Here is a 20803-nt window from a genome sequence, read left to right on the forward strand (position 1 = left end):
AAGGTTTGGGTCATCTTTCAAGGTAAAGAACAGTGATAAGCCAGGATGCTTGCTGGAGGCAGAGAACTAGAATGGATAGTTGAAAAATGTACTTATAAAAATATGAGTTATGGGCACATAACCAGTTACAGAAATGAGGACTGTCATGAATATTTCCTCCATATTTTGTTAAGAATGCATCCATATATGTATGTTATGCAATTCCCTTTGCATTCCCTCTGCTTTTAATTCTTATAACTTAAGGTGGATGGACTTCCTATTGACATTTAAGCATTATTAATTTATATAATTAACATTTAAGTCATTAGGGATCAAGGAACAGTAAACATCACCCAAGACTCTGTCTCCTGTTCTGGGGGGTGAGATGGTTGGAACAGTTGCATCATATTTGGTGGAACTGTTGCCTATCACCATGTTCATTTGTATACTGTGAAGATTAAAATGGCGTGCACAACAGGGTAGTCCCAGTGTTTACATATCGTACTCACTGGATGTAGAAATTCCTAGAAACTTGGTGAAGCATGAGTGAATGTGAAGAAGTTAGTTTGTACGTTTGAGTGGAGTACACAGAGAACATGTGTCCTCCATGTGGCCGGGTACCATCCAGTTAGCAAAAGGTAGGGAGGAGAAACCACTAAGCTATCTCTCCAGCCCAAACACTTCAATTTATTTTCTTATTTGTGTACCTGCTTGTGTGTGTACCATACGTGTTCAGTGCTCACAGGAGCTAGAAGAGTGTGTTGAATCCTCTGGAACTAGAACTAACCACCTAAGGTAGAGACTGGGAATTGAACCCACATCATCTGTAAGAACTGTAAGTGCTCTTAACTAACTGTTGAGCCATCTCTCTAGTCCTCAGATTGTTTTTGTTAAAGCACCTCTATTCCTGCAGTGAAAGCTGTGTCTGGGCAGATTTGCCTGCCCTCCATACCTGGGCCCCTATCTTTTCTGACCTGGTACAGACTTTTTCCAGAAGCAGCTTGCAGAAGATGCCTATGCTTGCCTTTTCCACACCTCACTAACAACCCGTTTTGCATTTATAGGAAGCATGTGTCACCATCCTGGTTCACCTGCATGTCACAGGGATTCTTCCAAAGCCTCTTCCAACTGCTTCCTTTGACAGTTCCCAGGACAGCTCCATCCCATCTGTTCCTCTGACATTCCATTAAGCCTTGTTCTACCACAGGATCCTGTTTTCCCCTTCCTGTTGCTAGCCATACTTACTCAGACCAAATGACAGTGCTTGCCGTAATTCCTTGCCATAAATCTCTCGGATGAGCTTTCTCCCCTACCTTAAGCCTTGTTCTCTTAAGGCACAGCACTCCAGCCTTTTCCCTTTCAGAACCCAGTCCAAAATGTCCCATCGTGGAAATAAACATCTCCAAGTTGGACCTCAGAAGATGATTTAACAACAACAAAAGAAACTGAAATATGGTATTTGTGCTAAAAGGGCTAAGGGAAGAGTTGGGTGACTTGGAGCGATGTTGAGCTAACACACATTTTACTAGGCAGGCTGTGTGACAGGCATCCTGATGAGCACCCATGTTCCGGGTGACCTGGAACAAATCATGTGGCTTCTCTCTGTCTCAAGTTCCTCATCTGTGAAAAGAAACCTGATGCTTGCCCTCTTGACCTCAAAGGGCTGAACTGGGGGTAAAATGAGACCATTCATCCAATAAATGTTCGCTAAGGGCTTATCATGTACCGGGGCCACTCAGCACTAGGGATGTGGTAGTGACTCATGTAAAGTGTTGAGCATATAAGATCCAGCTGTATATTTGCATGTGACTGTATATGGTTCGTCTCACTGGTGTATAATGTCTTAATCTGTGAGTGCATCACACACATTCCACCACTATCCGTTCCACCACTGAGCATTGGAGTTGTCTATTAGTTACAAAACTTAGGAAGGAAGGATGGAAGGACTTTCGTGTGTGGCTCACAGTTCAAAGATACAGTCAATATGACCTGGTAAGGAGTGAGAGATGTTACATTGTAACCACAGGCAGAAGCAGAAAGATTATGCTTTCACCCATTCATTTTCTCCTTCTCAGCCAGTCCAGGACCCTTGCTGCTGGGATGATGAGACCCAGATTCAGAGTGGGTGCTCCCTCCTCACATAAACCTCTCTGGAGATCTCACTTTCTCCTATGCAATTTAAAATCCAGTCAAGTTGACAATGGACATTAACAATCACAATTTCTAAGATTAGTCATTACAAAAATAGATAGATAGATAGATAGATAGATAGATAGATAGATAGATAATAAAAATGCAAACACTCTGACATATGTCTTGGTGGACATATGTAGGCATTTCTATTTAATAGATTTCCTTTTAGTATTTTCAGCTATGCCAAAAAGTCGTTCAGTTGGTGCTGGTAGGATGTAACAACTCTGTGGCTTTGTTAATGGGTCCTCAAAACATACACACCCTCATTCCATTGTGTTATAAACTAAAGCTTACATTGTTTTAGCTGCAGTGCATGTGTGTATGTGTGTGTGTGTGTGTGTGTGTGTGTGTGTGTGTGTGCAAGAGATGTATGTATGACAAGATGTTTGTCTTAGGTTTTTTTTTTTATTGCTGTGAAGAGACACCATGACCATGGCAACTCTTATAAAGAAAACATTTAATTGAGGGTGGCTCACTTATAGTTTCAGAGGTTCAGTTCATGATAATCATGAAGAGGAGCATGACAGTGTGAGGACAGATGTGGTGCTGGAGCTGAGGGTAGTACATCTTGCAGGCAACAGGAAGTTGACTGCCTCTCACACTGAGTGAAGCTTGAGAAAAGAGATCTCAAAGCCCGCCCCCACAGTGACACACTTCCTCCAACAAGACTACATCTCCTAATAATGCCACTCCCTTTGGTGGCCGTTTTCTTTCAAACTACCACAATGTTACATATAATTATTTATTTAGGCAATTACCACATGGAGACATGAGCCACCACCCTAAGGAGCCACACTGCAGGGTGGCTTGCAAAGACTCTGTCTCCTATGAAACTTAAAGTCAAAATAAGCCCTTTCTTCCTTAACTTGTTTTTTGTTTGTTTGTTTGTTTGTTTGTTTGTTTGTTTGTTTTGTCAGAGTGTTTTATCACAGAAACAGAAAAGTACCTAATTAAAAATGCCAACTGGCCCCTTCCCAGGCCAAAGGACTCAGTAATAGAGTGCTTGTCTAGCATGTGATAGGCCTGGGGCTCCATTCCCAGTACTACAAAGTGAAACAACCTCCTGGTCTTTGCCAGTCACCCTGCAGCATGGCTCCTTATCATGGTGGCTCATGTCTCCATGTGGCCAAGCTCAAGGACTGTATCTCTGACTCACATTGCTTGATGGCGACAGTGTGTTTTTTTTCTTCATTTCTCAAGTACCACCCCCCCCCTTAGTTCTTCCCAGTCTCTCTCAGGGACTCTCCCTCCACAGTTCCATCTGAATATGTTGGTGAGTTAGTGTTGTTACACATGGGGTTCGCTCTGGTCAGTCTACAGTTACTTCCAAGTTCACTCCCTCCAGCTCTATCAATACCTCCCTCCAACTGATAACTCCCCAAACCCTGTTTTTACCCCAACATGCTCTTGAAATGCTTTCTTCACTGTTTATTTCAGCCCTGTCCATTGGCCCTTCTCAGTGCATGCCTCATAACTATTATCACTTTGAATAGGAATGACCTCCCTGTATTTGAATGTTTAGGGAGTGGCACTATTTGAAAGGATTAGGTGGTGTGGTCTTGTTGAAGGAAGTGTGTCACTGGAAGTAGGCTTTGAGGTTTCAAAAACCCAAACCAGGCCCAGTGGCTCTTTCTTCCTGTTGCCTATGGATCCAGATGTAGAACTTTCAGCTAATTCTCCAGCACCATGGCTGCCTGCAGGGCACCATGCTCCCTATCATGATGATAATGGACTGAACCTCTAAAAACTGTAAGCAAGCCCCAATTAAATGCTTTCTTTTATAAGAGTTGCCATGGTCATGGTGTCTCTTCACAGCAACAGAACACTGCTGGAGACAGTCACCCCTTCTACAGGATGTCAGTATTTGGGGCCTGAATCTCTAAAGGTAAGATGTAATACATCTAAAACTGAATGTCTTCCTCTCCACATCTCCTCCAAGTCTGAGCTACTCTTGCTTCCTTGAGACCAGACCCAGAACACACCTTGGACTACTTCCACTTCTCAACTTGCTCTGATCCATGGAGTGCTTTGAGAATACTGACAGACATGAAGGGAGAATGTATTTGTAAATCACCTATAAGTAACCAATATCTACAATGTAAAAAGAACTTCATGAATTCAGCCACAAAGTAACAGCCCACTTCCTGAACAAGCAAATAACCTGAAAGACGTTTCTCCAAGAAGATATACATGTGTCCAGTAAACACATCATCCATCCTTAAAGAAATGCAAAGCACTCTAACATCATACCACTACTTGCTCATTAGAATGGCTACTATCACCAAGACAGAAAACAACAGAAGTTGATAAGGAGATGAAAATTAGAGTACTTATGCTCTGTAGGGAGGAATGTAAAATGGAGTAGTCTTTTTGAAAAATGGCATTGAGGTTTCTTAAAAATTAAAAATAAAATAATCATAGAAAATTCTCATTTCTGAATATATAGGTGTTTTCAAGACAGGGTTCCTCTGTGTAACAGCCCTGGCTATCCTGGAACTCCCTTTGTAGACCAGCCTGGCCTTGAACTCACGGAGATCTGCCTGCCCCTCCCTCCAGAGCGCTGGGATTAAAGGTGTGTTCCAGTACCGCCTGTCGATCTGAGTACATATTCTGAAGAATTGGAAGCTAGATCTGAAAGAAATATCTGCATGTGCAATTTTTTTCTGTACACAAATAGCTCTTTCTATTATGTTCATCATCAAATTGTGCATAGATACTGATTTTTATCATTACTTAGAGTAGCTGAGAGATACAAACAACCCAAATGTCCAAGAGAGCCAAGCATGGCAGCTCACACCTTTAGTCCCAACCCAGGAAAGGCAGAGGCATTCTTGAGTGAGTTCCAGGCCAGCCTGATCTATTATCACCTTCATAGAGAAAATGTAATGGTACTTGGCAGGAGATGGGGAAGAGAGGAGGGGCATGTTAGCATCTAATGTGGACAGAATTTTGGTTTTTGCAAGATGATAAAGTTCTTAAGTCTGATGGTGGTTATGAGTTACAGCCTGTTCCAAAAGGGGAAAAAAAAAAATTAAAGGTATTTCTATGGTGCCAAATAAATTCTCAGGTTTATGTACCTTAATCACTTTGGGAGAGCTATACTTGAACGCTCCCAGCAGACGCCCGGAGAGCCTGTACAGGGGAATAATGGGGGTGGGTAAGAAGGAATGGAGGGTGGGTTGGGGGGGGAAGGCTGGGAGGGGCCGGAGGAGGGGGATCTTTGATTGGTGTGTAAAATGAAAAAAAAAAAACTTAATTGAAAAAAAAAAAAAGAGGGGGCTGGAGAGATGGCTCAGAGGTTAAGGGCACTGGCTGGTCTTCCAGAGGTCCTGAGTTCAATTCCCAGCAACCACGTGGTGGCTCACAACCATCTGTAATGAGATCTGGTGCCCTCTTCTGGTGTGTACACATATATGCAGGCATAACACTGTATACATAATAAACAAATAAAATCTTTTTTAAAAAATTAAAAATTTCTTTATATAAAAAGAAAGAGAGAGAGCAAGCTCAGGTCCTGGTCTCCTTCTCCCTAGTGGAAGAGCTTCCAGGACAATTGAACCCAACATCTCTCTCTGCTCCAATCCCTTCCTCATACCCACTACTGGTCTGAATATTGACAAGGGGCAGAATGTTGACGTGTTTCGCATCACTGTAAAATAGAATGTCCCCACTACTGGACAACAATGGACTAGGGCAGCATAACATTGGGAACAAATCACTTTTTTCTGTGGGGCTCTCCTTAAGTCAGGTACCTGTCCTGTGGGTCTGTCGCGCATCCAGGAAGAGTGATCGCTAGGTGGCGCTCGTTCTCCACTATGCATGTAGAGTTCTGGTTTCCTTTTCAAAGCTAAGCTCCAAGAGAAAGTGTATTCCGTGGGGCCATTCCTTTACATCTCAGACTCAAGAACACTATTTTATCTCTGAACCCAGTGGGTTTCTACCACCTTGCCGTCCCCTCCTATGTGTAACCACGCATAATTCGTTGATTATTATCATTAAAAAAGGAGGGAAAACAAAAAAAGGCTGTTCTCTCTTGTTTGCTAGGTTTGGTTTCAACTCGAAGGCCTGAGCTCGCTCGCTGCATTGTCAAATGTCCAGAACAGAAAACATCATTAGGTCTGCGTGCTTTCTTGGATTTCTCCGGGTTCAGAGAAGCTTATTTTAGAGTGAATAATTAATCAGAAACGAGTAAGGAGACGTTTAACGAGGAAAAACATGAAGGTTAACGAGAATAACCAGCTGGGTTGAGAAAGTCAGCTTGATTGGCATTACAGACAATTTTGAATCCTGATTTAGCCGCTCACTGACGGCTTGGAGTCTGCTTCCCATGTACAGAGTAGGAGTGATTTTCCTCTCATCACTCCCCCCTACCCCCACCCCACACACACGGTGATATGTACTTGGCATAAAGCAGTAATTTCCGACTTCTTCAGTGTTGGCGGTACTTTGGCCGGCGTTGGTTCCTCTCTGCAGCCAGAATGCTTGGAGTGAAAACCCCTGCTGGGGGCCGGTTGACTTGGACCCTGGGAAGCTCGGTTTCTGCTCATTTGACCCAGGGTGCCTGCGGATGAGGACCGCCAATCCTCAGAGCGACCCCTAAGGCTCCCGCGAGCCAGCAAACTCCTCGTCTCCCTTCTCCTTTGCTCCCGCCGCTTTATAGCCAGCTGAGAGAGCCCGGCTCTACGCCTGATTTTAAAGGAACGGAAACTGACTCCATCCAGGTCACAGCGCCGAGTGTGGGTCGTGTGGCCTGCAGGAGTAGGGCCGAGCTTCATCTGCGCCCTTGTCCTGGGGGATGGGGGGGTGGGGGTGGGAGGCGCAACTTCTGCTCCCCGGGTCAAGAGAGGCGCGAGCGACACCCAAGCGTCCCCGCGGCGTGGCCTCTGCGGAAGAGTCCCCCGCGGACCAGCGCTCCCCAGAAGGGCATGCCTGTGCGTTGAAGCTGGGGGTTCTCCCACCCCAGCCCCCATTCTCAGTGTATCGCCCCTGCCGCGGGCGGAAGCACCGGAGCCCAGCAGCACACCAGGCCTAAGCTGTCTAAGGGACTGAGGGCGCCGCACGTAGGGGGCGCGCGGGAACCAGACTGTAAAAGAAGTGCTGGACCCGCGCGGGATCCTGGAGAGGAGGCCGCTGGAGGAGGCACGGATGGAGGAGGAGGAGGAGGAGAAGGGGTAGAGGTCTAATGAAAGTGTGGGACCTAGGAGAGAGGAAGGGGGACGGCCCCAGAGACAGGCTTAGGGTGTGGACAGATTTTGTCTCAAACCTCGGCTCCTAGCAAGTCCGACTCCTGGGTCCAGGCCGGAGCTCAGAGCCAGCGACAGGCCAGGAGCTTCCCGGCGACCTTGGGTTTCTGAAGCTAGCTGCCTAGCCTGGAGGCAATCACCCTCCTTGTAAAACCTCGAAGGGGGGACCCGGGTGTGCCTGCGCTCGCGCGGAGCACTTCCAGACTGTCTCTCTGTGCTGGTGCTGACCTCCAGAACTGGCCTTGACTCAGGAAACATTCAAGGTACTTCAGTTCGTCCTGGCTATCTCGGGCGCATAACCCCCGACGCCTTTTCATCCCTTCCCAGATCGTGTTCTTTTTAGGAGCTCCCTCGGTTTGTAGCTCAGAATCCACGTGTATTCTCTTGCTCCAAACACCCTCCTCCTGGCCCTGCCTGTAGCCATCACTCGCTGAACCTAAAACTCTGTTAGCCTCTGCCAGCGTCCTTCGCCCTACCCCTCCTGGAGACGCGGGTTGAAGTCACTTCGTTTCTCTCAGGCAAACACAGTCAGCGCTGACAGCTTCTATAATCGCCCCACAGCGGCTTTTCCTACCTGCTTTGAAAACGTCTGCCACCTCTGTAGCAACTTGTGGTTTGAGTTGTTTTCATTTTAACGGTTATTTCTGCCAATAAATAGTGATCATTACTTCAAATCAGTATATGGCCCCCAAACTTAACTCCCACACTCAGTCCTCCAACCCTCAGATATCCTTGTCCATCAGTAGGTCCGGAACTCACCGAATCTTGCCCCCACCGAGTCCTACGCCCACAGGCAAGCGCACACATACTCTACACCTGCCTAACCTCATTTTTCTAGCAATCTGTGTCCCTTTTTCCTCCATTGGTCCCTAAAGAAAAACAGCTATATACATTCTCAACACCCCAGCATGGGGCGGAGAGAAGAGGAAATCAATTTTAATAAAACATGAAACCATTGGGGGTGGGGTGGGGTGGGAGACTTTATTTTGAAACCTCAAAAGCATTTTGTTGGGTCCCTTTCCTGGCCTGAAGACCATCGCTTGGCTGTTACACTTTCGAGACACTAACAAGAAATTTATATCTTTTCCTCAAAACTTACACAATTGTGAAGAACTATAAGGATCCCCTACCTCTTCAAGGGAGCCCCCGCCTTTCATCCCAAGGTACTCAAGCAGCATCTTTATAGGGCAGAATAGGCAACCCATCGCGCATGACTGCTGTCTACAAGCTCTGACTGTCCTCTCCAGGCGAACAAATTGGAATAGCTGTAACGACTTCTCTCCTGCTGTGCAGAAGCTGCCGGAGGAAACTGCTCCAGGAGGCGTTCCTTATTTTAACGACACCAATGAAGCAATCTCCGCAGCTTAGTAAATTAACATCACAATTATTTGAATGCAGTCAGTGGTTCAAGTTTGTGTGTTGGATGTTGTTAAAGCTCCGCTCAAGTTAAGGCAAGAGTGAAATATATCACTCGAACAAACTTTTTATTAAAAAGAAGTTATGTAAATAGGCAACATATGTTATGACATAACCACAATACTTGTATTTTGTATTTGCTTCCTTCTAGTGAGTAAAAAGACATGGTTCTTGTTTTTAAAGCCATTAAATATTATCAGTTCTGGATCTCACGAGATCCAAATAACCTCTTTAAAACTTGCCTATTTCTACTCAACACAGAAGAAACAGAATATTTAAAGAACACATTAAATGCTTTCTGATGTTTTTCTTGATGTAAAACATTGAACCAAGTCCAATTAAATTCAGCGTTGACTGCTCAGGGAGCTGGGCACCCAGGTCCAGAAACTCTCCCCAGGTGCTTCCAATTCTTCGCTTGTCTTGGAGCTTAACGAACGAACATTTTTTTAGCCTAGCTTTTTAATTCATCTACAGAAACCCAATCCAATCAAACATAAGGAAAGAAAAGTATTTTCTAGAGTGATTTGAATTATCAGATTATTTCAGGAAAGAGTATTAGCAGAGAAACAGCCGCTAAAGTTAAAAATGAAAAAACGATGAATTTTGTTCTTCGACTCTGGGGTTCTTCCTAGAGAACAGAAACTACACATCACATATGGACTCGCCTCCCGTTGAGTTTTTCCCGAACATTTGGCCTGGCATTAGTATCTGGTGTTCCAGAAAAGCTTTTGAGTAGGTGGCCAGATGAGCTGACGTGAGAAAGGAGGTTTCGGGATGAGCGTCCCTCCTCCTTATTGCTGAAGGATGCTGGAAGAACGAGGTTTAGGGGGGAAAGGGTTAATTCAGACCCTGTCTTCAGCTACTCCAAGTGAGTAGCAGTGTCTCTTAAAGTCAACGGCCCCCAGTTGGAACCAGCCAATCCAGTGCCGGGAGAGCCCAGGACGGCCAGTGAAGGGGCGTGGCCTGATGCTGTCACTCAGCGGTGAGGAATGACACTCGGACGGGAGGGGTGGGGGTAAGAGTGGAACCCAGGAGAAGGAAAGAGAAGAAACAGATAAAACCCGGGCAGAGGGTAAAAAAAAAGGTGTCCCGTTCGTCTCCAATTTTAGGGGCCTCAGCTGTCACCGCGGGCGCCAGAGGGGTGGGCTCCGGAAGAGCCAGCCCAGAAGGGAAGAGGGAGGACCCGCCAGGAGCGAAGCCCTGCAGGCAGGGAAGACAGAGGCGCAAAGAAAAGTGACTTGGGCGGTGCGCCGCCGCGGCGCTCCGGAGGCGACTGCAGACTCCGAGCGGACCCTCGACAATTCTCAGCCGCCTTCGCTGCAGGGACAGACCCCGGCTGGCCCCTGAGGGCCACGGGAGATGAGATAACCTAGCTCAGCTGCGGGAAGAGAGCGTCTGGCGCTAGATTCGGGGGGGGGGGGGGTCTCAGGGAGGTGGGCCTGTTAGGTGGGGGTTAGGGTCGGCCAGGATCCTGGGACTGAGGGGGGCGGGGGCTGCTGAGCTGCGCAGGGGCGGGCAGCAGGGGCCTGGCGCGCCCCTCGCACTCCCACCGCTGCGGGTCGCCCAGCGCTCACTGTCAGGCTCGAAGCTGTCCCCGAGACCCAGCTGCCCGCCCGGCTGCCGGCTCCGATCCGTGGCACAGATGGCTGTGCGCGGCGCCAGCACCTTGACGCCCTTCTCCATCCAGGCGATCCTCAATAAGAAAGAAGAGCGCGGCGTGCTGCCTGCGCCCGAGGGGCGCCCGGCACCCGGGGGCACAGAAGTGGCGGTGGCCGCGGCGCCCGCCGTCTGCTGCTGGCGGCTCTTTGGGGATACCGACGCGGGTGCACTGGGGGGCGCCGAGGACTCGCGGCTGGCGTCTCCCACCCGAACCAGAACAGCTGTGGGGCAGACCGCGGAAAGCCCCGGAGGTTGGGACTCGGACTCAGCTCTGAGCGAGGAGAACGAGGGCAGGAGGCGCTGCGCCGACGTTCCGGGAGCCAGTGGAGCCGGCCGCACCAGGGTGACCCTGGGCCTGGACCAGCCGATCTGCGAGATGCATGCCGCCAAGGACTTGGAGGAGGAAGCCCCGGTCCGCAGCGACAGCGAGATGTCAGCCAGCGTCTCAGGTCTGCTGCGGGGGTTTCTCCGGAAAGAGGGATGGGCAGAGGGGATGGGTTAAGAGGTCAAGAACTCCAAGACGGGGTGGGCCTACTGTGGGAACACTGTGCCCTGCTGGATTTCGTTCTGGCCAAGTCTCCAAGTTCTGCATGTTGGCGCGCACTGCCACAAGTCTTAAGCAGTCGGGCTTCTTGGTACCATGTGCCCTACAGCCTGCACCAAGAGCTTTGAGTTCATCTGCAGTGCCTCTGCTGTATCCATTTAAAAATCTCTAAACTTAGCAACAGGGGACTAGAGACCTAAGGTCCTGTCACAGCGTACGAATAACAAGTCTTTGGAAAGGGCTGGTTTAAATTCCCTCACCGCAGGACTGATAGAGCAGCCTTTGGCTGCGCATCTAGGAGCTAAAACAAAAACAAAAACAAAAACAAGCAGTTACCTGAAGGAGGAAGATGGTGGGAAGTGTAAACCAGGTCATCCGGGAGGCACTTAAGAGTCAAGCCTGTTTATCCACTAGCGGGTGCATTTCTTGATCTGAAAGCCCTGCAGCTGGCTTCTATTGGGTGCACTCTGCTGTAGGCCTCACACAGACGCAAAGCAGGTCACATCTCTGACCTCTCCGCTGGTGCGCAGCAGGAAGCCCAGAAGAGGCTGGAAATGGGGGTTCAGATCAGGGAGAGACCAGGGTCTTCACTACCCACTCCTTGCTTTATTTTCTTGCAAAGACGAGGGAGGTAAGTGTACCCCCAGGCCTTGCTGCTGGACCCTGTCGTCATAACCCTGACAGCAATTCTAGGCTTATGGAATGAAGACTCTATGTACCTATGACCCCAAGATCTGCGCCCTCCCCCCATCCTCCTCTTTCGTGTAGCCAACGGATATGTATGTGTGAGTGTGCAGAGGTGTGTACGGCCTGGAGCTGAGAAACAGAAATGCAATGTAGAAAGCCAAGATTCAGAATTGAGTGCAAAACAACTTGTGGATACTCTCAGGCGAAGTGTCCTACTTACTGCAGGGAATCTGGGGCCGGGAAAACTCGGAGAGAACTGTTTCCCTACCGCTTGACATGCACCAAAAAAAGATACAGATTTGAAAAGCGAAAGGGACACAGGTCTGAAACAGAACCCTCTGGCACTTCCCCTCCTCTTTCAGTAGGCTCAAAGCGGGTTTCCCTTTCCAGTCCTCCCTGAGAATCCACTGCAATTGAGACCTATCTTCACCCCTGCGAGTCTGACAGGTTCTTGTTTTCTTTTTTTTTCTTCCTACGGGAATCCGCAGGCGACCACAGCCCAAGAGCTGAGGACGATGGTGTCAGCCCCGGAGGTGCACGCGTGCCTGGGTTGTGCAGTGCAGCGGGCAGCGGGCCTGGCGGCGGGCAGGCGGGCGGCATGGAGGAGGAGGAAGAGCCCGCAGCCCCCAAGCCTCGAAAGAAGCGCTCTAGGGCAGCCTTCTCGCACGCCCAGGTCTTCGAGTTGGAACGCCGCTTTAACCATCAGCGCTACCTGTCCGGACCGGAGCGCGCAGACCTGGCGGCTTCCCTGAAGCTCACCGAGACGCAGGTCAAAATCTGGTTTCAGAATCGCCGCTACAAGACCAAACGCAGGCAGATGGCCGCAGACCTACTCGCCTCGGCGCCCGCCGCCAAGAAAGTGGCAGTAAAGGTGCTGGTGCGCGACGACCAAAGACAGTATCTGCCGGGAGAGGTGTTGAGGCCCCCCTCTCTTCTGCCTCTGCAGCCCTCCTACTACTACCCTTACTACTGCTTCCCAGGCTGGGCGCTGTCCACCTGCGCAGCCGCTGCTGGTACCCAGTGAACCTCTTGGGGCGAGGCAGCCAGTGGTTCCTGCGCCCCAGGTTTGCACCGCGGCAGACAGGTGTAGAGATGGTACTCTGGGCGCGCGAGCTCTTCTGGGGGTTGGGGGGTTCTCAGGTGGAGAATGAAATCCTGCCCGAGCTCCCCTACCCAGGGTGACCTGGCTTCGGAACTGATACTGCCCAGAGAGAGGGCTTTAGTCTGATTTGAACAGATGCGCCTTTTGACCCCTGGCACGCTGCACACCCGTCACCTACCTGCAAGCCTCGGGACGCTATTTATTATCACAACCATATTGGATTTGGATTGTGTCTGCCTAGGGATGGTGGTTGCCCAGAGCAGAGAGGACTCCAGGAGACCCCATAGCCCGAATCCTCAAATCTCGGGTCGGCCAGGCGCTTCGTGCGCTAGGCCACAATTAGTTCATGGTATCCATGTTACCGATCTGTATCTACGTATCTTTAATTTTTGGAAATTACATTTGTGACAAAGGAGTGCAGAATCCTGACAGCTCCAGGCCAGGAGTTGATTTGAACCTCGAAGGGTTTGATTTGGGGGACCTCCACTCCACCCCTTGCGGGGTACCCTCCTGGATGCTGAATGTAAGAAAGGGAGCCTTTCAGCGCGGGAGCCGGCCAGGGATACCCTATACTTTCCCTTTCTGTATATTCAAGACCACACCCAAAGGGAGAGTGCCTGGGACCCCCAGAGAGAGGCCCGCCTCCGGGAAAGCCCCCTTTTAGAAGCCTGTCTTTATTTCTTTCTACTTTTTCAAAGAAGGTTGAGACTGTAGCACTTTTCGGTTGTTTGTATTCAAATAACGATTATTTTTGTATTCAATGTGAATATCCCTGGCCTGCCTTTCCACAGCTTCCTCCACGTTCTCCCATCCCTCTGTTTCAATCCCCACACCCTCTGTTTCAATCCCCACACCCTCTGTGCCTTGCTTGTTTCTGAGACTATCCGTCTCATCAGCCTCGCAGCTTTTCGCCTCTTTAAGGGCACTGTGCACTCAACTAGAGTTATCTTTAAAAGATTTGTGAATTTTGGAAGCTCTATTCGCTGTATTTTTTTTTCTTTAATTTATAAACGTTTAGTTCAACATTCCCTCCTGGGGCTTTGTTTTTTCTGAAATTCTCTTGGTATTTGGGACAAGGCGTTCGAGGCGGGTGGGAGGCAACTGGTGGAGAATTCTTTACCTCACTTTTTTGTCTTGGAGAGAATACTCAAGTGCCTAATCCACTGTCCCCAGTAACCTTGCTTAAACCTTCAGAAGAACCACTTCAGGGGTGTGGTAGATCCCCACTGAATTGTAAAGCGGTTGTCTAAGACTCCTTGTTTTTTCAGTCCTAGGGCCTCAAATCTTGGAGGTGCCTGGGCTGACTGAACCCACAGACAATTTCCATCTAAAACTTGTAGATTCTTCTCCGCCTCGCTCCTCTCCGCTTTCGATTTTGCCAGTGTTTCTAAGTGACTCGGTCTTCTAAGAATGGGCTGGGAAAAACAAACAAACAAACAAACAAACAACAAAAACAAAAAACTCGCTGAAATTCTAAATCTATTTGGGGAGAGTCAAGCGCCAATAACGTTCCTTCAGGGGAGGGTCTCCTGCTCCTTTTACTCCTACAGGTGCGAATTTTGTTCTATCCGAAAGGTTTTCAAGCCCTCTGCTCCCTCGTGACCTGCACGGGAGCCCAGGTCCAGTGGAAGGTGAGATAGGACACACATACATGTACGAGTGCAGACAAACACCCCCCTCCCAGCCTCGCCACGCAAGATCCCCCCCCCCCCCAAATACCACAGATTCTTCCCAAGCTAAACGTTCACTTCACCTTTGCCGCCCGCTTGTGCTTCTTGCCTAGCTAACAAGGCAAGAGTTAATGCCACAGTGCCATGTCCCCAGCTCCTGGCCTGGAACCGCCAAAAAACGAAGCCTGGGCTTGTTTCAACTCACCTGTAGTAGAAAGGCTGGTTTGCCCGACTGTCACGCCTGGAAACCTTTCTCAGCCTTCTGGCCTGCGGGCCTTGCAGTACTAAACGCCCTGGCGAGAACGCCGCCGCAACCGCCTGGGTCGGCCTAGGCCGAACTAGGCAACCCGCGCTTTGCAGTCCGAGTCCAGCTTCCGCAAACAGCGAAAGACCTCAGACAAAGTCCCAAGGCTAAGCTCATCTTAGTGCTCTCTTTACCCCAGTCTTTGTTACCAGGTCTTTGGTTCTCGAGATCATTTTCTTTCTTTCTTTTTTTTTTTTTTAATTTTAAAATTCAGCGTTAATTTTATAATTTATCGTGATGCATTTGCCTAGAAGTTTGGAACTTCTCCGTGGCTGCTGGCATGTCCTCACTTCCTTTTTGCCCAAAGAGTGTTACAATTCAGAGTGTTCTTGAAGGGGTGGTAGGTGTCAGCCCTCTGGGAATGGCTGTTGTTTGCCCTGCTTACTAAGGAGGCGGTTTGTGTCCAATCCCTGCGGATTCAGGGACAGAACTAGAGAGTCTTTAGTGAAGGAAAACGAAAAGATGTCCAAGGTTGCACCCCCGCAGCTTCCTCTTCCCTCGCAGACCCCATTTTCAGAGGGTGGGTGGTGTCCTTTTTTGCCTCTCTCATTCCTGGGCATAGTCTGGGAAAGCTGCTCAGGGCTATCTGAAGCGGTCCCGGGAAAAATTACCCAAGTGAATTCGACTTGGTGAGTATTGGGGCAGCTGCTGTCTCGCGTGGTAAGAATACCGGGGATGTAACATACCCTTTGGGTCCAACTCAACCTACCAGATTGCCCGCCGCAAATAAGACCCTGGACTCATGCTCTCCTGATGGAAATACACAATATTACCTTTTCTGCAATCCACCTTTCTGTTCCCTTCTTTTCTTTTTCCTTCCTTCCTTCTTTTTTTTTTTTTTTTTGTAAATTGAAAACCTGCTCTCTTCACACTCTACACACACACACACACACACACACACACACACACACACACACACACACACACCTTGATCCTGATCAAAGGCGTCTTGGTTTGTATACTTCATACTTCCCATTGGCTTTGCTGCCTGGGCCCCTTCTCCCAGAGCAGTCACAAATGAGTCCAGGATCCTTTCCTACTTCACCCTTTGACAAATTTGGCTGTTAACTAACATAAAGCTGAGCTTGGCGGTGTTAAGTTCTGACATTACATACACACTCATGCATGCACGCACGCGCACACATACGCAGATGATTAAATCAAAGAGAAGGAAATAAGGTTAGAAATGGGTTCGAAGTGTGTTTTTACCTGCACTGAAATCAATCTGGCCAGCAATAAATTTTTGCAGTGAGTGTGTGTGTGTGTGTGTGTGTGTGTGTGTGTGTGTGTGAAAGAGAGAGAGAGAGAGAGAGAGAGAGAGAGAGAGAGAGAGAGTCTTTTGCTTATCTCAAGGTGTGTTCCCATTTCAACAGGTTTATGGGGCTATCAGATCTCTGGAAAATATCTTGGCTGAGTATTGATGGAGCTGGTGAAGTTGAGGTTCTGATCCATTTTCAAAAGTTCAATGGCTTTCTGCACCAATGACTCCTCCATACAGCTCCCCAACACTGAGAAAGTAGGCAGATGATGGTGAATATGACTTCCTGAGAGACAGTTCAAAATTATCTCAAACACAATGTCCCAGTGCCTTTCAACAGCAGCCTGTAATGCCAGTATCTGGAATCAGAATAAACGCTTGAGACAGGGCTGACTGGAGAGTGGCATCCGGGGGCTTCTGGGGAGTGGGGCATGCTTTGTAGTCTTGCTTACTTACAGGAATTGCCCCTTGCTTTCTCTTAGAGAGAGGGAGTCTATGAAAACTACCTCAATCTGTGAATACTGCTTGGTAGAGAAAGTCCAAGGACCTCAGAGAGACAAGCCTCAGCTCAGGCCTGCAGACATCCCACCAGGCTAGGGCCCAAGTGTTTCTAAATTTCTAACCAGCCATTGCCAGAGCTTGGAGTTCTGCAGGGTCGCTATGCACGTCCTCAGTCCTCAACCCAAGCTTCCGTCTGCGACTCGGTACAAAATGTGGAATCTGGCAACTACCTACAAAGTCTGCAGAATTCAACTTGATTGCACAAGCCTTGCTTCAGGAGTCTAGGATGTAGTGAGAATCAGGGCATCACTCTCAACCTGAAAAATGGCAGAGGAGCTCAAGCGTCCCAAAGGAGAACTAGGGGTATTCTGGCCAGCAGGGATCTTAAAAGAGTAGAGTAGACCTGTTTGGGGACCCAGCTGCTACAAGGGGCCCTGGGATTTTATCCTAGGCAACCACTCAGCCTTGCCAACTTTCCTAACTGGGAATGGCACCGAGATGCACGGGGATGGCAAGAACCAGCAAGCACTCTAAAGAACTGAGTGCTCAAAATACAAACCACTGCTTCCCAAGGAAGCATCAGCAGAGGTTCCTAATCTGAAGCCGGCCCAGATGACAACGCAGACAATATTCAACAATAATAGTGATGATAACAATAACAATGGTAATTTAAAAACATTCTTTACCGCTGAGTATTACATGACTTCCAGTCTCTTCCTGCGGGAGTTTCCAGGAGCTGCCTGTGCAGACAGTTCAGTTGTCTGATGAGCTGAAGGGGCTAGGAGGAAAGGTAGCTTTCCTACCATCGCAGGCTAATGAAAATTGGAGGGCCAGCCTTTCAGAGTCCAGAGGCTACAGAAAAATGCTGTCTTGGAGTGCTCTCTCCAGGTTGCAGGAGAGTGAATCACGAAAGTGTAGATGCACTTTGAAAACCGTTAAGGATCGCTCAACTGGGTATGATTACTTTTGTATTGATAAGCCGACTTGGTTTCCTGCCTCCTCGGGGGAGTCCAAGCATCCTGTGGCCTATGAAGCATAGGGTAGACTTGTTAGAAATTACAAATCCCCTGATCAATTTTTGGTCTCCTAATATATATGTTTGAAAAATGAAGAGGGGACAAAAGGCCAGAGCAGGGAAGAAAAAAATCTTTTTTAATATAAAACAAATAGTTACATCATCTAAGAAATTGTTTTTCCTCCTGTTGTACACACAGGGTTGTTCAAGTCATAAAAAATACATGTATAAGATATTGGTTCCTGAGGCCCTGCAAGCAGGGGTGGTCCTTTGTAGAGAACAAGTTTAAGTTGAATGATGAATTTTCTCAGATTTGTGGAGTGTATGCCTGACGCCGACCCTCCTGTGATGGAAATGCCAAAAGTCTAAATTTGCTATAATTCGAGAGCTGTCGGAGTTGGGGAATCGGCCGGCGGGATCCCAGAGTTAACCAGATCCCTTAACTACTCGAATAGCACTTCTATGTTCCCCTGCTGAGACATCCAGCTCAAAGGCCGCTACAGGGTAGCAGGGAGGGTGTGGACAGTCAACCTTCCTTGGATTCTCGGTTGAAGTTGGCTGGGTTCAACTGTTTTGTCCGAAGCTTAGGTGGATGAGTGTGCGTGCGTGGGAGCACGGCTGGCCCAAGACACGAGCTCTAGTCTCTCGGGCAATCTCGCTAGCTCTTCCCGCCAGGGCAGTGGCTGTGGGTCACCCTGGGCTATCCACACGACTACTGATCTCAAAGTACATTAATCTCAGCGCGGATTATGTTTGGCCAGGGCCAGAGATGGTGTTCTGGCTGGATGCTCTCCCGTCTTTAGTGAGGATCCAGCACAAAGACCCCTGTGCACACTTCTGGAGGCTTTCTGGTGAGTTCTTGATTCCTCCGCATACCAGCAATGGGCTTAGGACTTGGGCGCTCCACGGTGCCAGTGTGATAGTGCTCCAGGTGGGAAACCGTGCACATCAAAAGTGGGAAGTGGTGGGGATGAGCCCAGTCCACCCACAGCCCCCACACACCCAGGTCACACGTTGCCTGAGGTTCTGGAATCCATAGACCTAAAGGTAGCGTTGCCTATGAAGTGGGCGAATCTTACATAACTAACTTCTCTTCTTGGCGCATCTATTAAGAAACAAAAACAAAACAAAAAAACTTCCAGCCCTTACTGGACCGTTTCGGCTTTTATGGGAGCATTGTTTCGTTTTTAAGGTTTTGAGTCGCCTCTTCTACAGACCTTCACAGAAAGGCCTTTATCCAGGCCCTCTCTGTCCTCCCTCCCCCGCAGGAGTGGAAAGCTGTTTTGTAGAATCCGGCTTTTCCTAGAGGAAGTCCTTTCTCCACTCAGCACTCTAAGGAGGGAGGACTGGAGGCTATTCTGCCTCTGGAGAGTGTTGGGCACCCAAGAGTCCCCATCCTCGGATAGAAGACGTATTAAGGGGGAACAACGGTCCCAAGTGCGTTCTCCTCCATGGTCCACCAGAAAGCAAGGGTGGGCGGCTCATTGTAAAATGAGAACCAATAAAACGGCTCACTTTAATAAGGTTATTAACGTTTTTGAAAGGCTCCCCTTGTGTGCGTGAAGGCCTCCCTGAGAGGGGCTGTCGAGCTGTGCCGCTGGGATTTTTGCGCCCTGGCACCCACAAAAACCGCTTCTCTTCAAAGGGCTTTGCCAAGCTGTAGCCGCTGGGAGGCGCCCACAGGGCCAACAGCTGGCCTTAGCTTCCCGCATCTGTCTATTCTTGCTCTATGCAGCCGCAGAATCGAGGCTGTCCATCGCAGGCAGGTTATGAACTTGCGTTCAGAGGTCATGGGGGACCCTGGGTAAGGAAGAAGTTCCACCGGCCTGGGCTTTGTTCTGTTCTATGCTTTAGACAAGGTTCAAGAGAATTGATTAAGGACTTTAAAAACCAAGTCTGGATTAAACCTCAGCTCAGGTCACCTCTTTCTGACAGTTGGAGGAGGCAACCCCGCTCCAGTGGCTTTGGTTGTGAACATGGCCCTCATGGGCTGAACAGCTGTCACCTGGGTGCCCCTCTTGCTAGGTGAAGGTCCCGGACACTGCTCTTCTTTCTCCTTCCCATCTACTGAGTTGGCTGGCTCCCAGAGCTGTGAGACAGGATGATAAAGACATACCCATACAGAGACAAAGACAACCTAGTAAGACATAGGGCAGACTTTACCTAAGTTCACACATCATTCACAAAGAGGTCACCTTTGGGTTGCCGCATACACAAACGTTGAATTTTTACATCCGTCCTGAGCAGGTCACACTGTCCAGGTACTTATTATCTGAGCAGGATAGTGGTTGAGTGACACTGGGTTCACCGATGGAGCTGGTGTTTCCTGGCCCTCTAAGGAGTCCAGGCTAGATACACTTGTACCTTAAGGCAGCTGTAGCATCTACCACTGTGCCAGTCATTCTTAGGCATGCAGTAAGTACTGGAAAGACCGGTAAGTCAGAGCTAGGATCCTCCAGCTTTCTTGGTAAAACAAAAACAAAAACAAAAACATTTCCAACTCAGACTCTGACTGTAGGGAGCATGGAACAAAGCTGGAAAGAGGCTACAGAGCTGGTGAAGGCTCTGGAGACTTCTGTAGGCCTGCCTTATGTTCTTCCATGGAGCCGGGCATGAATTCTGGGACAAAACCTCTGATCAGACCTGGGCTGGTCTTCGAGGTCAAGCTCTCCTTTGTCAGCACTCTGGATGTCTCCCTCACTGCCTCATCATGAGGACATACTTGCATGTATTAACTGTACATTTAACACCCCCCCCCACACACACACACAACTAGCTAAAGGCTGAAAAGTTAGTGCACTGAGAATATACTCTCCATTTTTGCACCATATAGAAAATGAACTAGCTGGGTGGTGGGGGCACATGCCTTTAATCCCAGCCCTCCCAAGGCAGAGGCAGGTGGATCTCTGAGTTTGAGGTCAGGCTGGCCTACAGAGTGAGTTCCAGAACAGGAAGGGCTACTAAGAGAAACCTTGTCTTGAAAAGCAAAAACAACACAACACAACAGATAAACACACACAAAAAAACATGAACTAAATTTCAAAACTGGACAGATGCTATAGGGTTGAACGAGCCACTTCAGAGACCCAACTGGGATGGGTGGAGACATTCTTAGCTACATAGCAGTGGCTTGGCAAGATTATCCTTAAAGAATACAGATTTCAGCATCTTGCAGAGTACCTTTGCTCAGATGTCCTAGTTGGTGTGAGCACAGCTAATACCCCAGTGTGGT

At 48.7% G+C, this 20803-nt stretch overlaps 1 protein-coding gene across 1 annotated transcript; it reads left to right on the forward strand.

Annotated features, from left to right (window-relative positions):
• Positions 1-10189: 10189 nt before the first annotated feature.
• Nkx3-2 (NK3 homeobox 2) lies at positions 10190-12909 on the forward strand. Its single transcript, XM_036200441.1, has 2 exons — positions 10190-10939; positions 12210-12909. The coding sequence occupies exons 1-2, from the start codon at positions 10474-10476 to the stop codon at positions 12743-12745; spliced, it is 1002 nt and encodes a 333-aa protein (XP_036056334.1). The 5' UTR covers positions 10190-10473; the 3' UTR covers positions 12746-12909.
• Positions 12910-20803: the final 7894 nt, after the last annotated feature.

This window comes from Onychomys torridus, chromosome 10, assembly GCF_903995425.1.
Source record: "Onychomys torridus chromosome 10, mOncTor1.1, whole genome shotgun sequence".
NCBI lineage: Eukaryota > Metazoa > Chordata > Mammalia > Rodentia > Cricetidae > Onychomys > Onychomys torridus.

Bases quoted from the DNA above. Each gene is read 5' to 3' on its own strand.
- Nkx3-2 (XM_036200441.1), top strand. From the start codon at position 10,474: ATGGCTGTGCGCGGCGCCAGCACCTTGACGCCCTTCTCCATCCAGGCG. The intron at 10,940-12,209 runs GTCTGCTGCGGG...GGGAATCCGCAG, and splicing joins GATGTCAGCCAGCGTCTCAG to GCGACCACAGCCCAAGAGCT.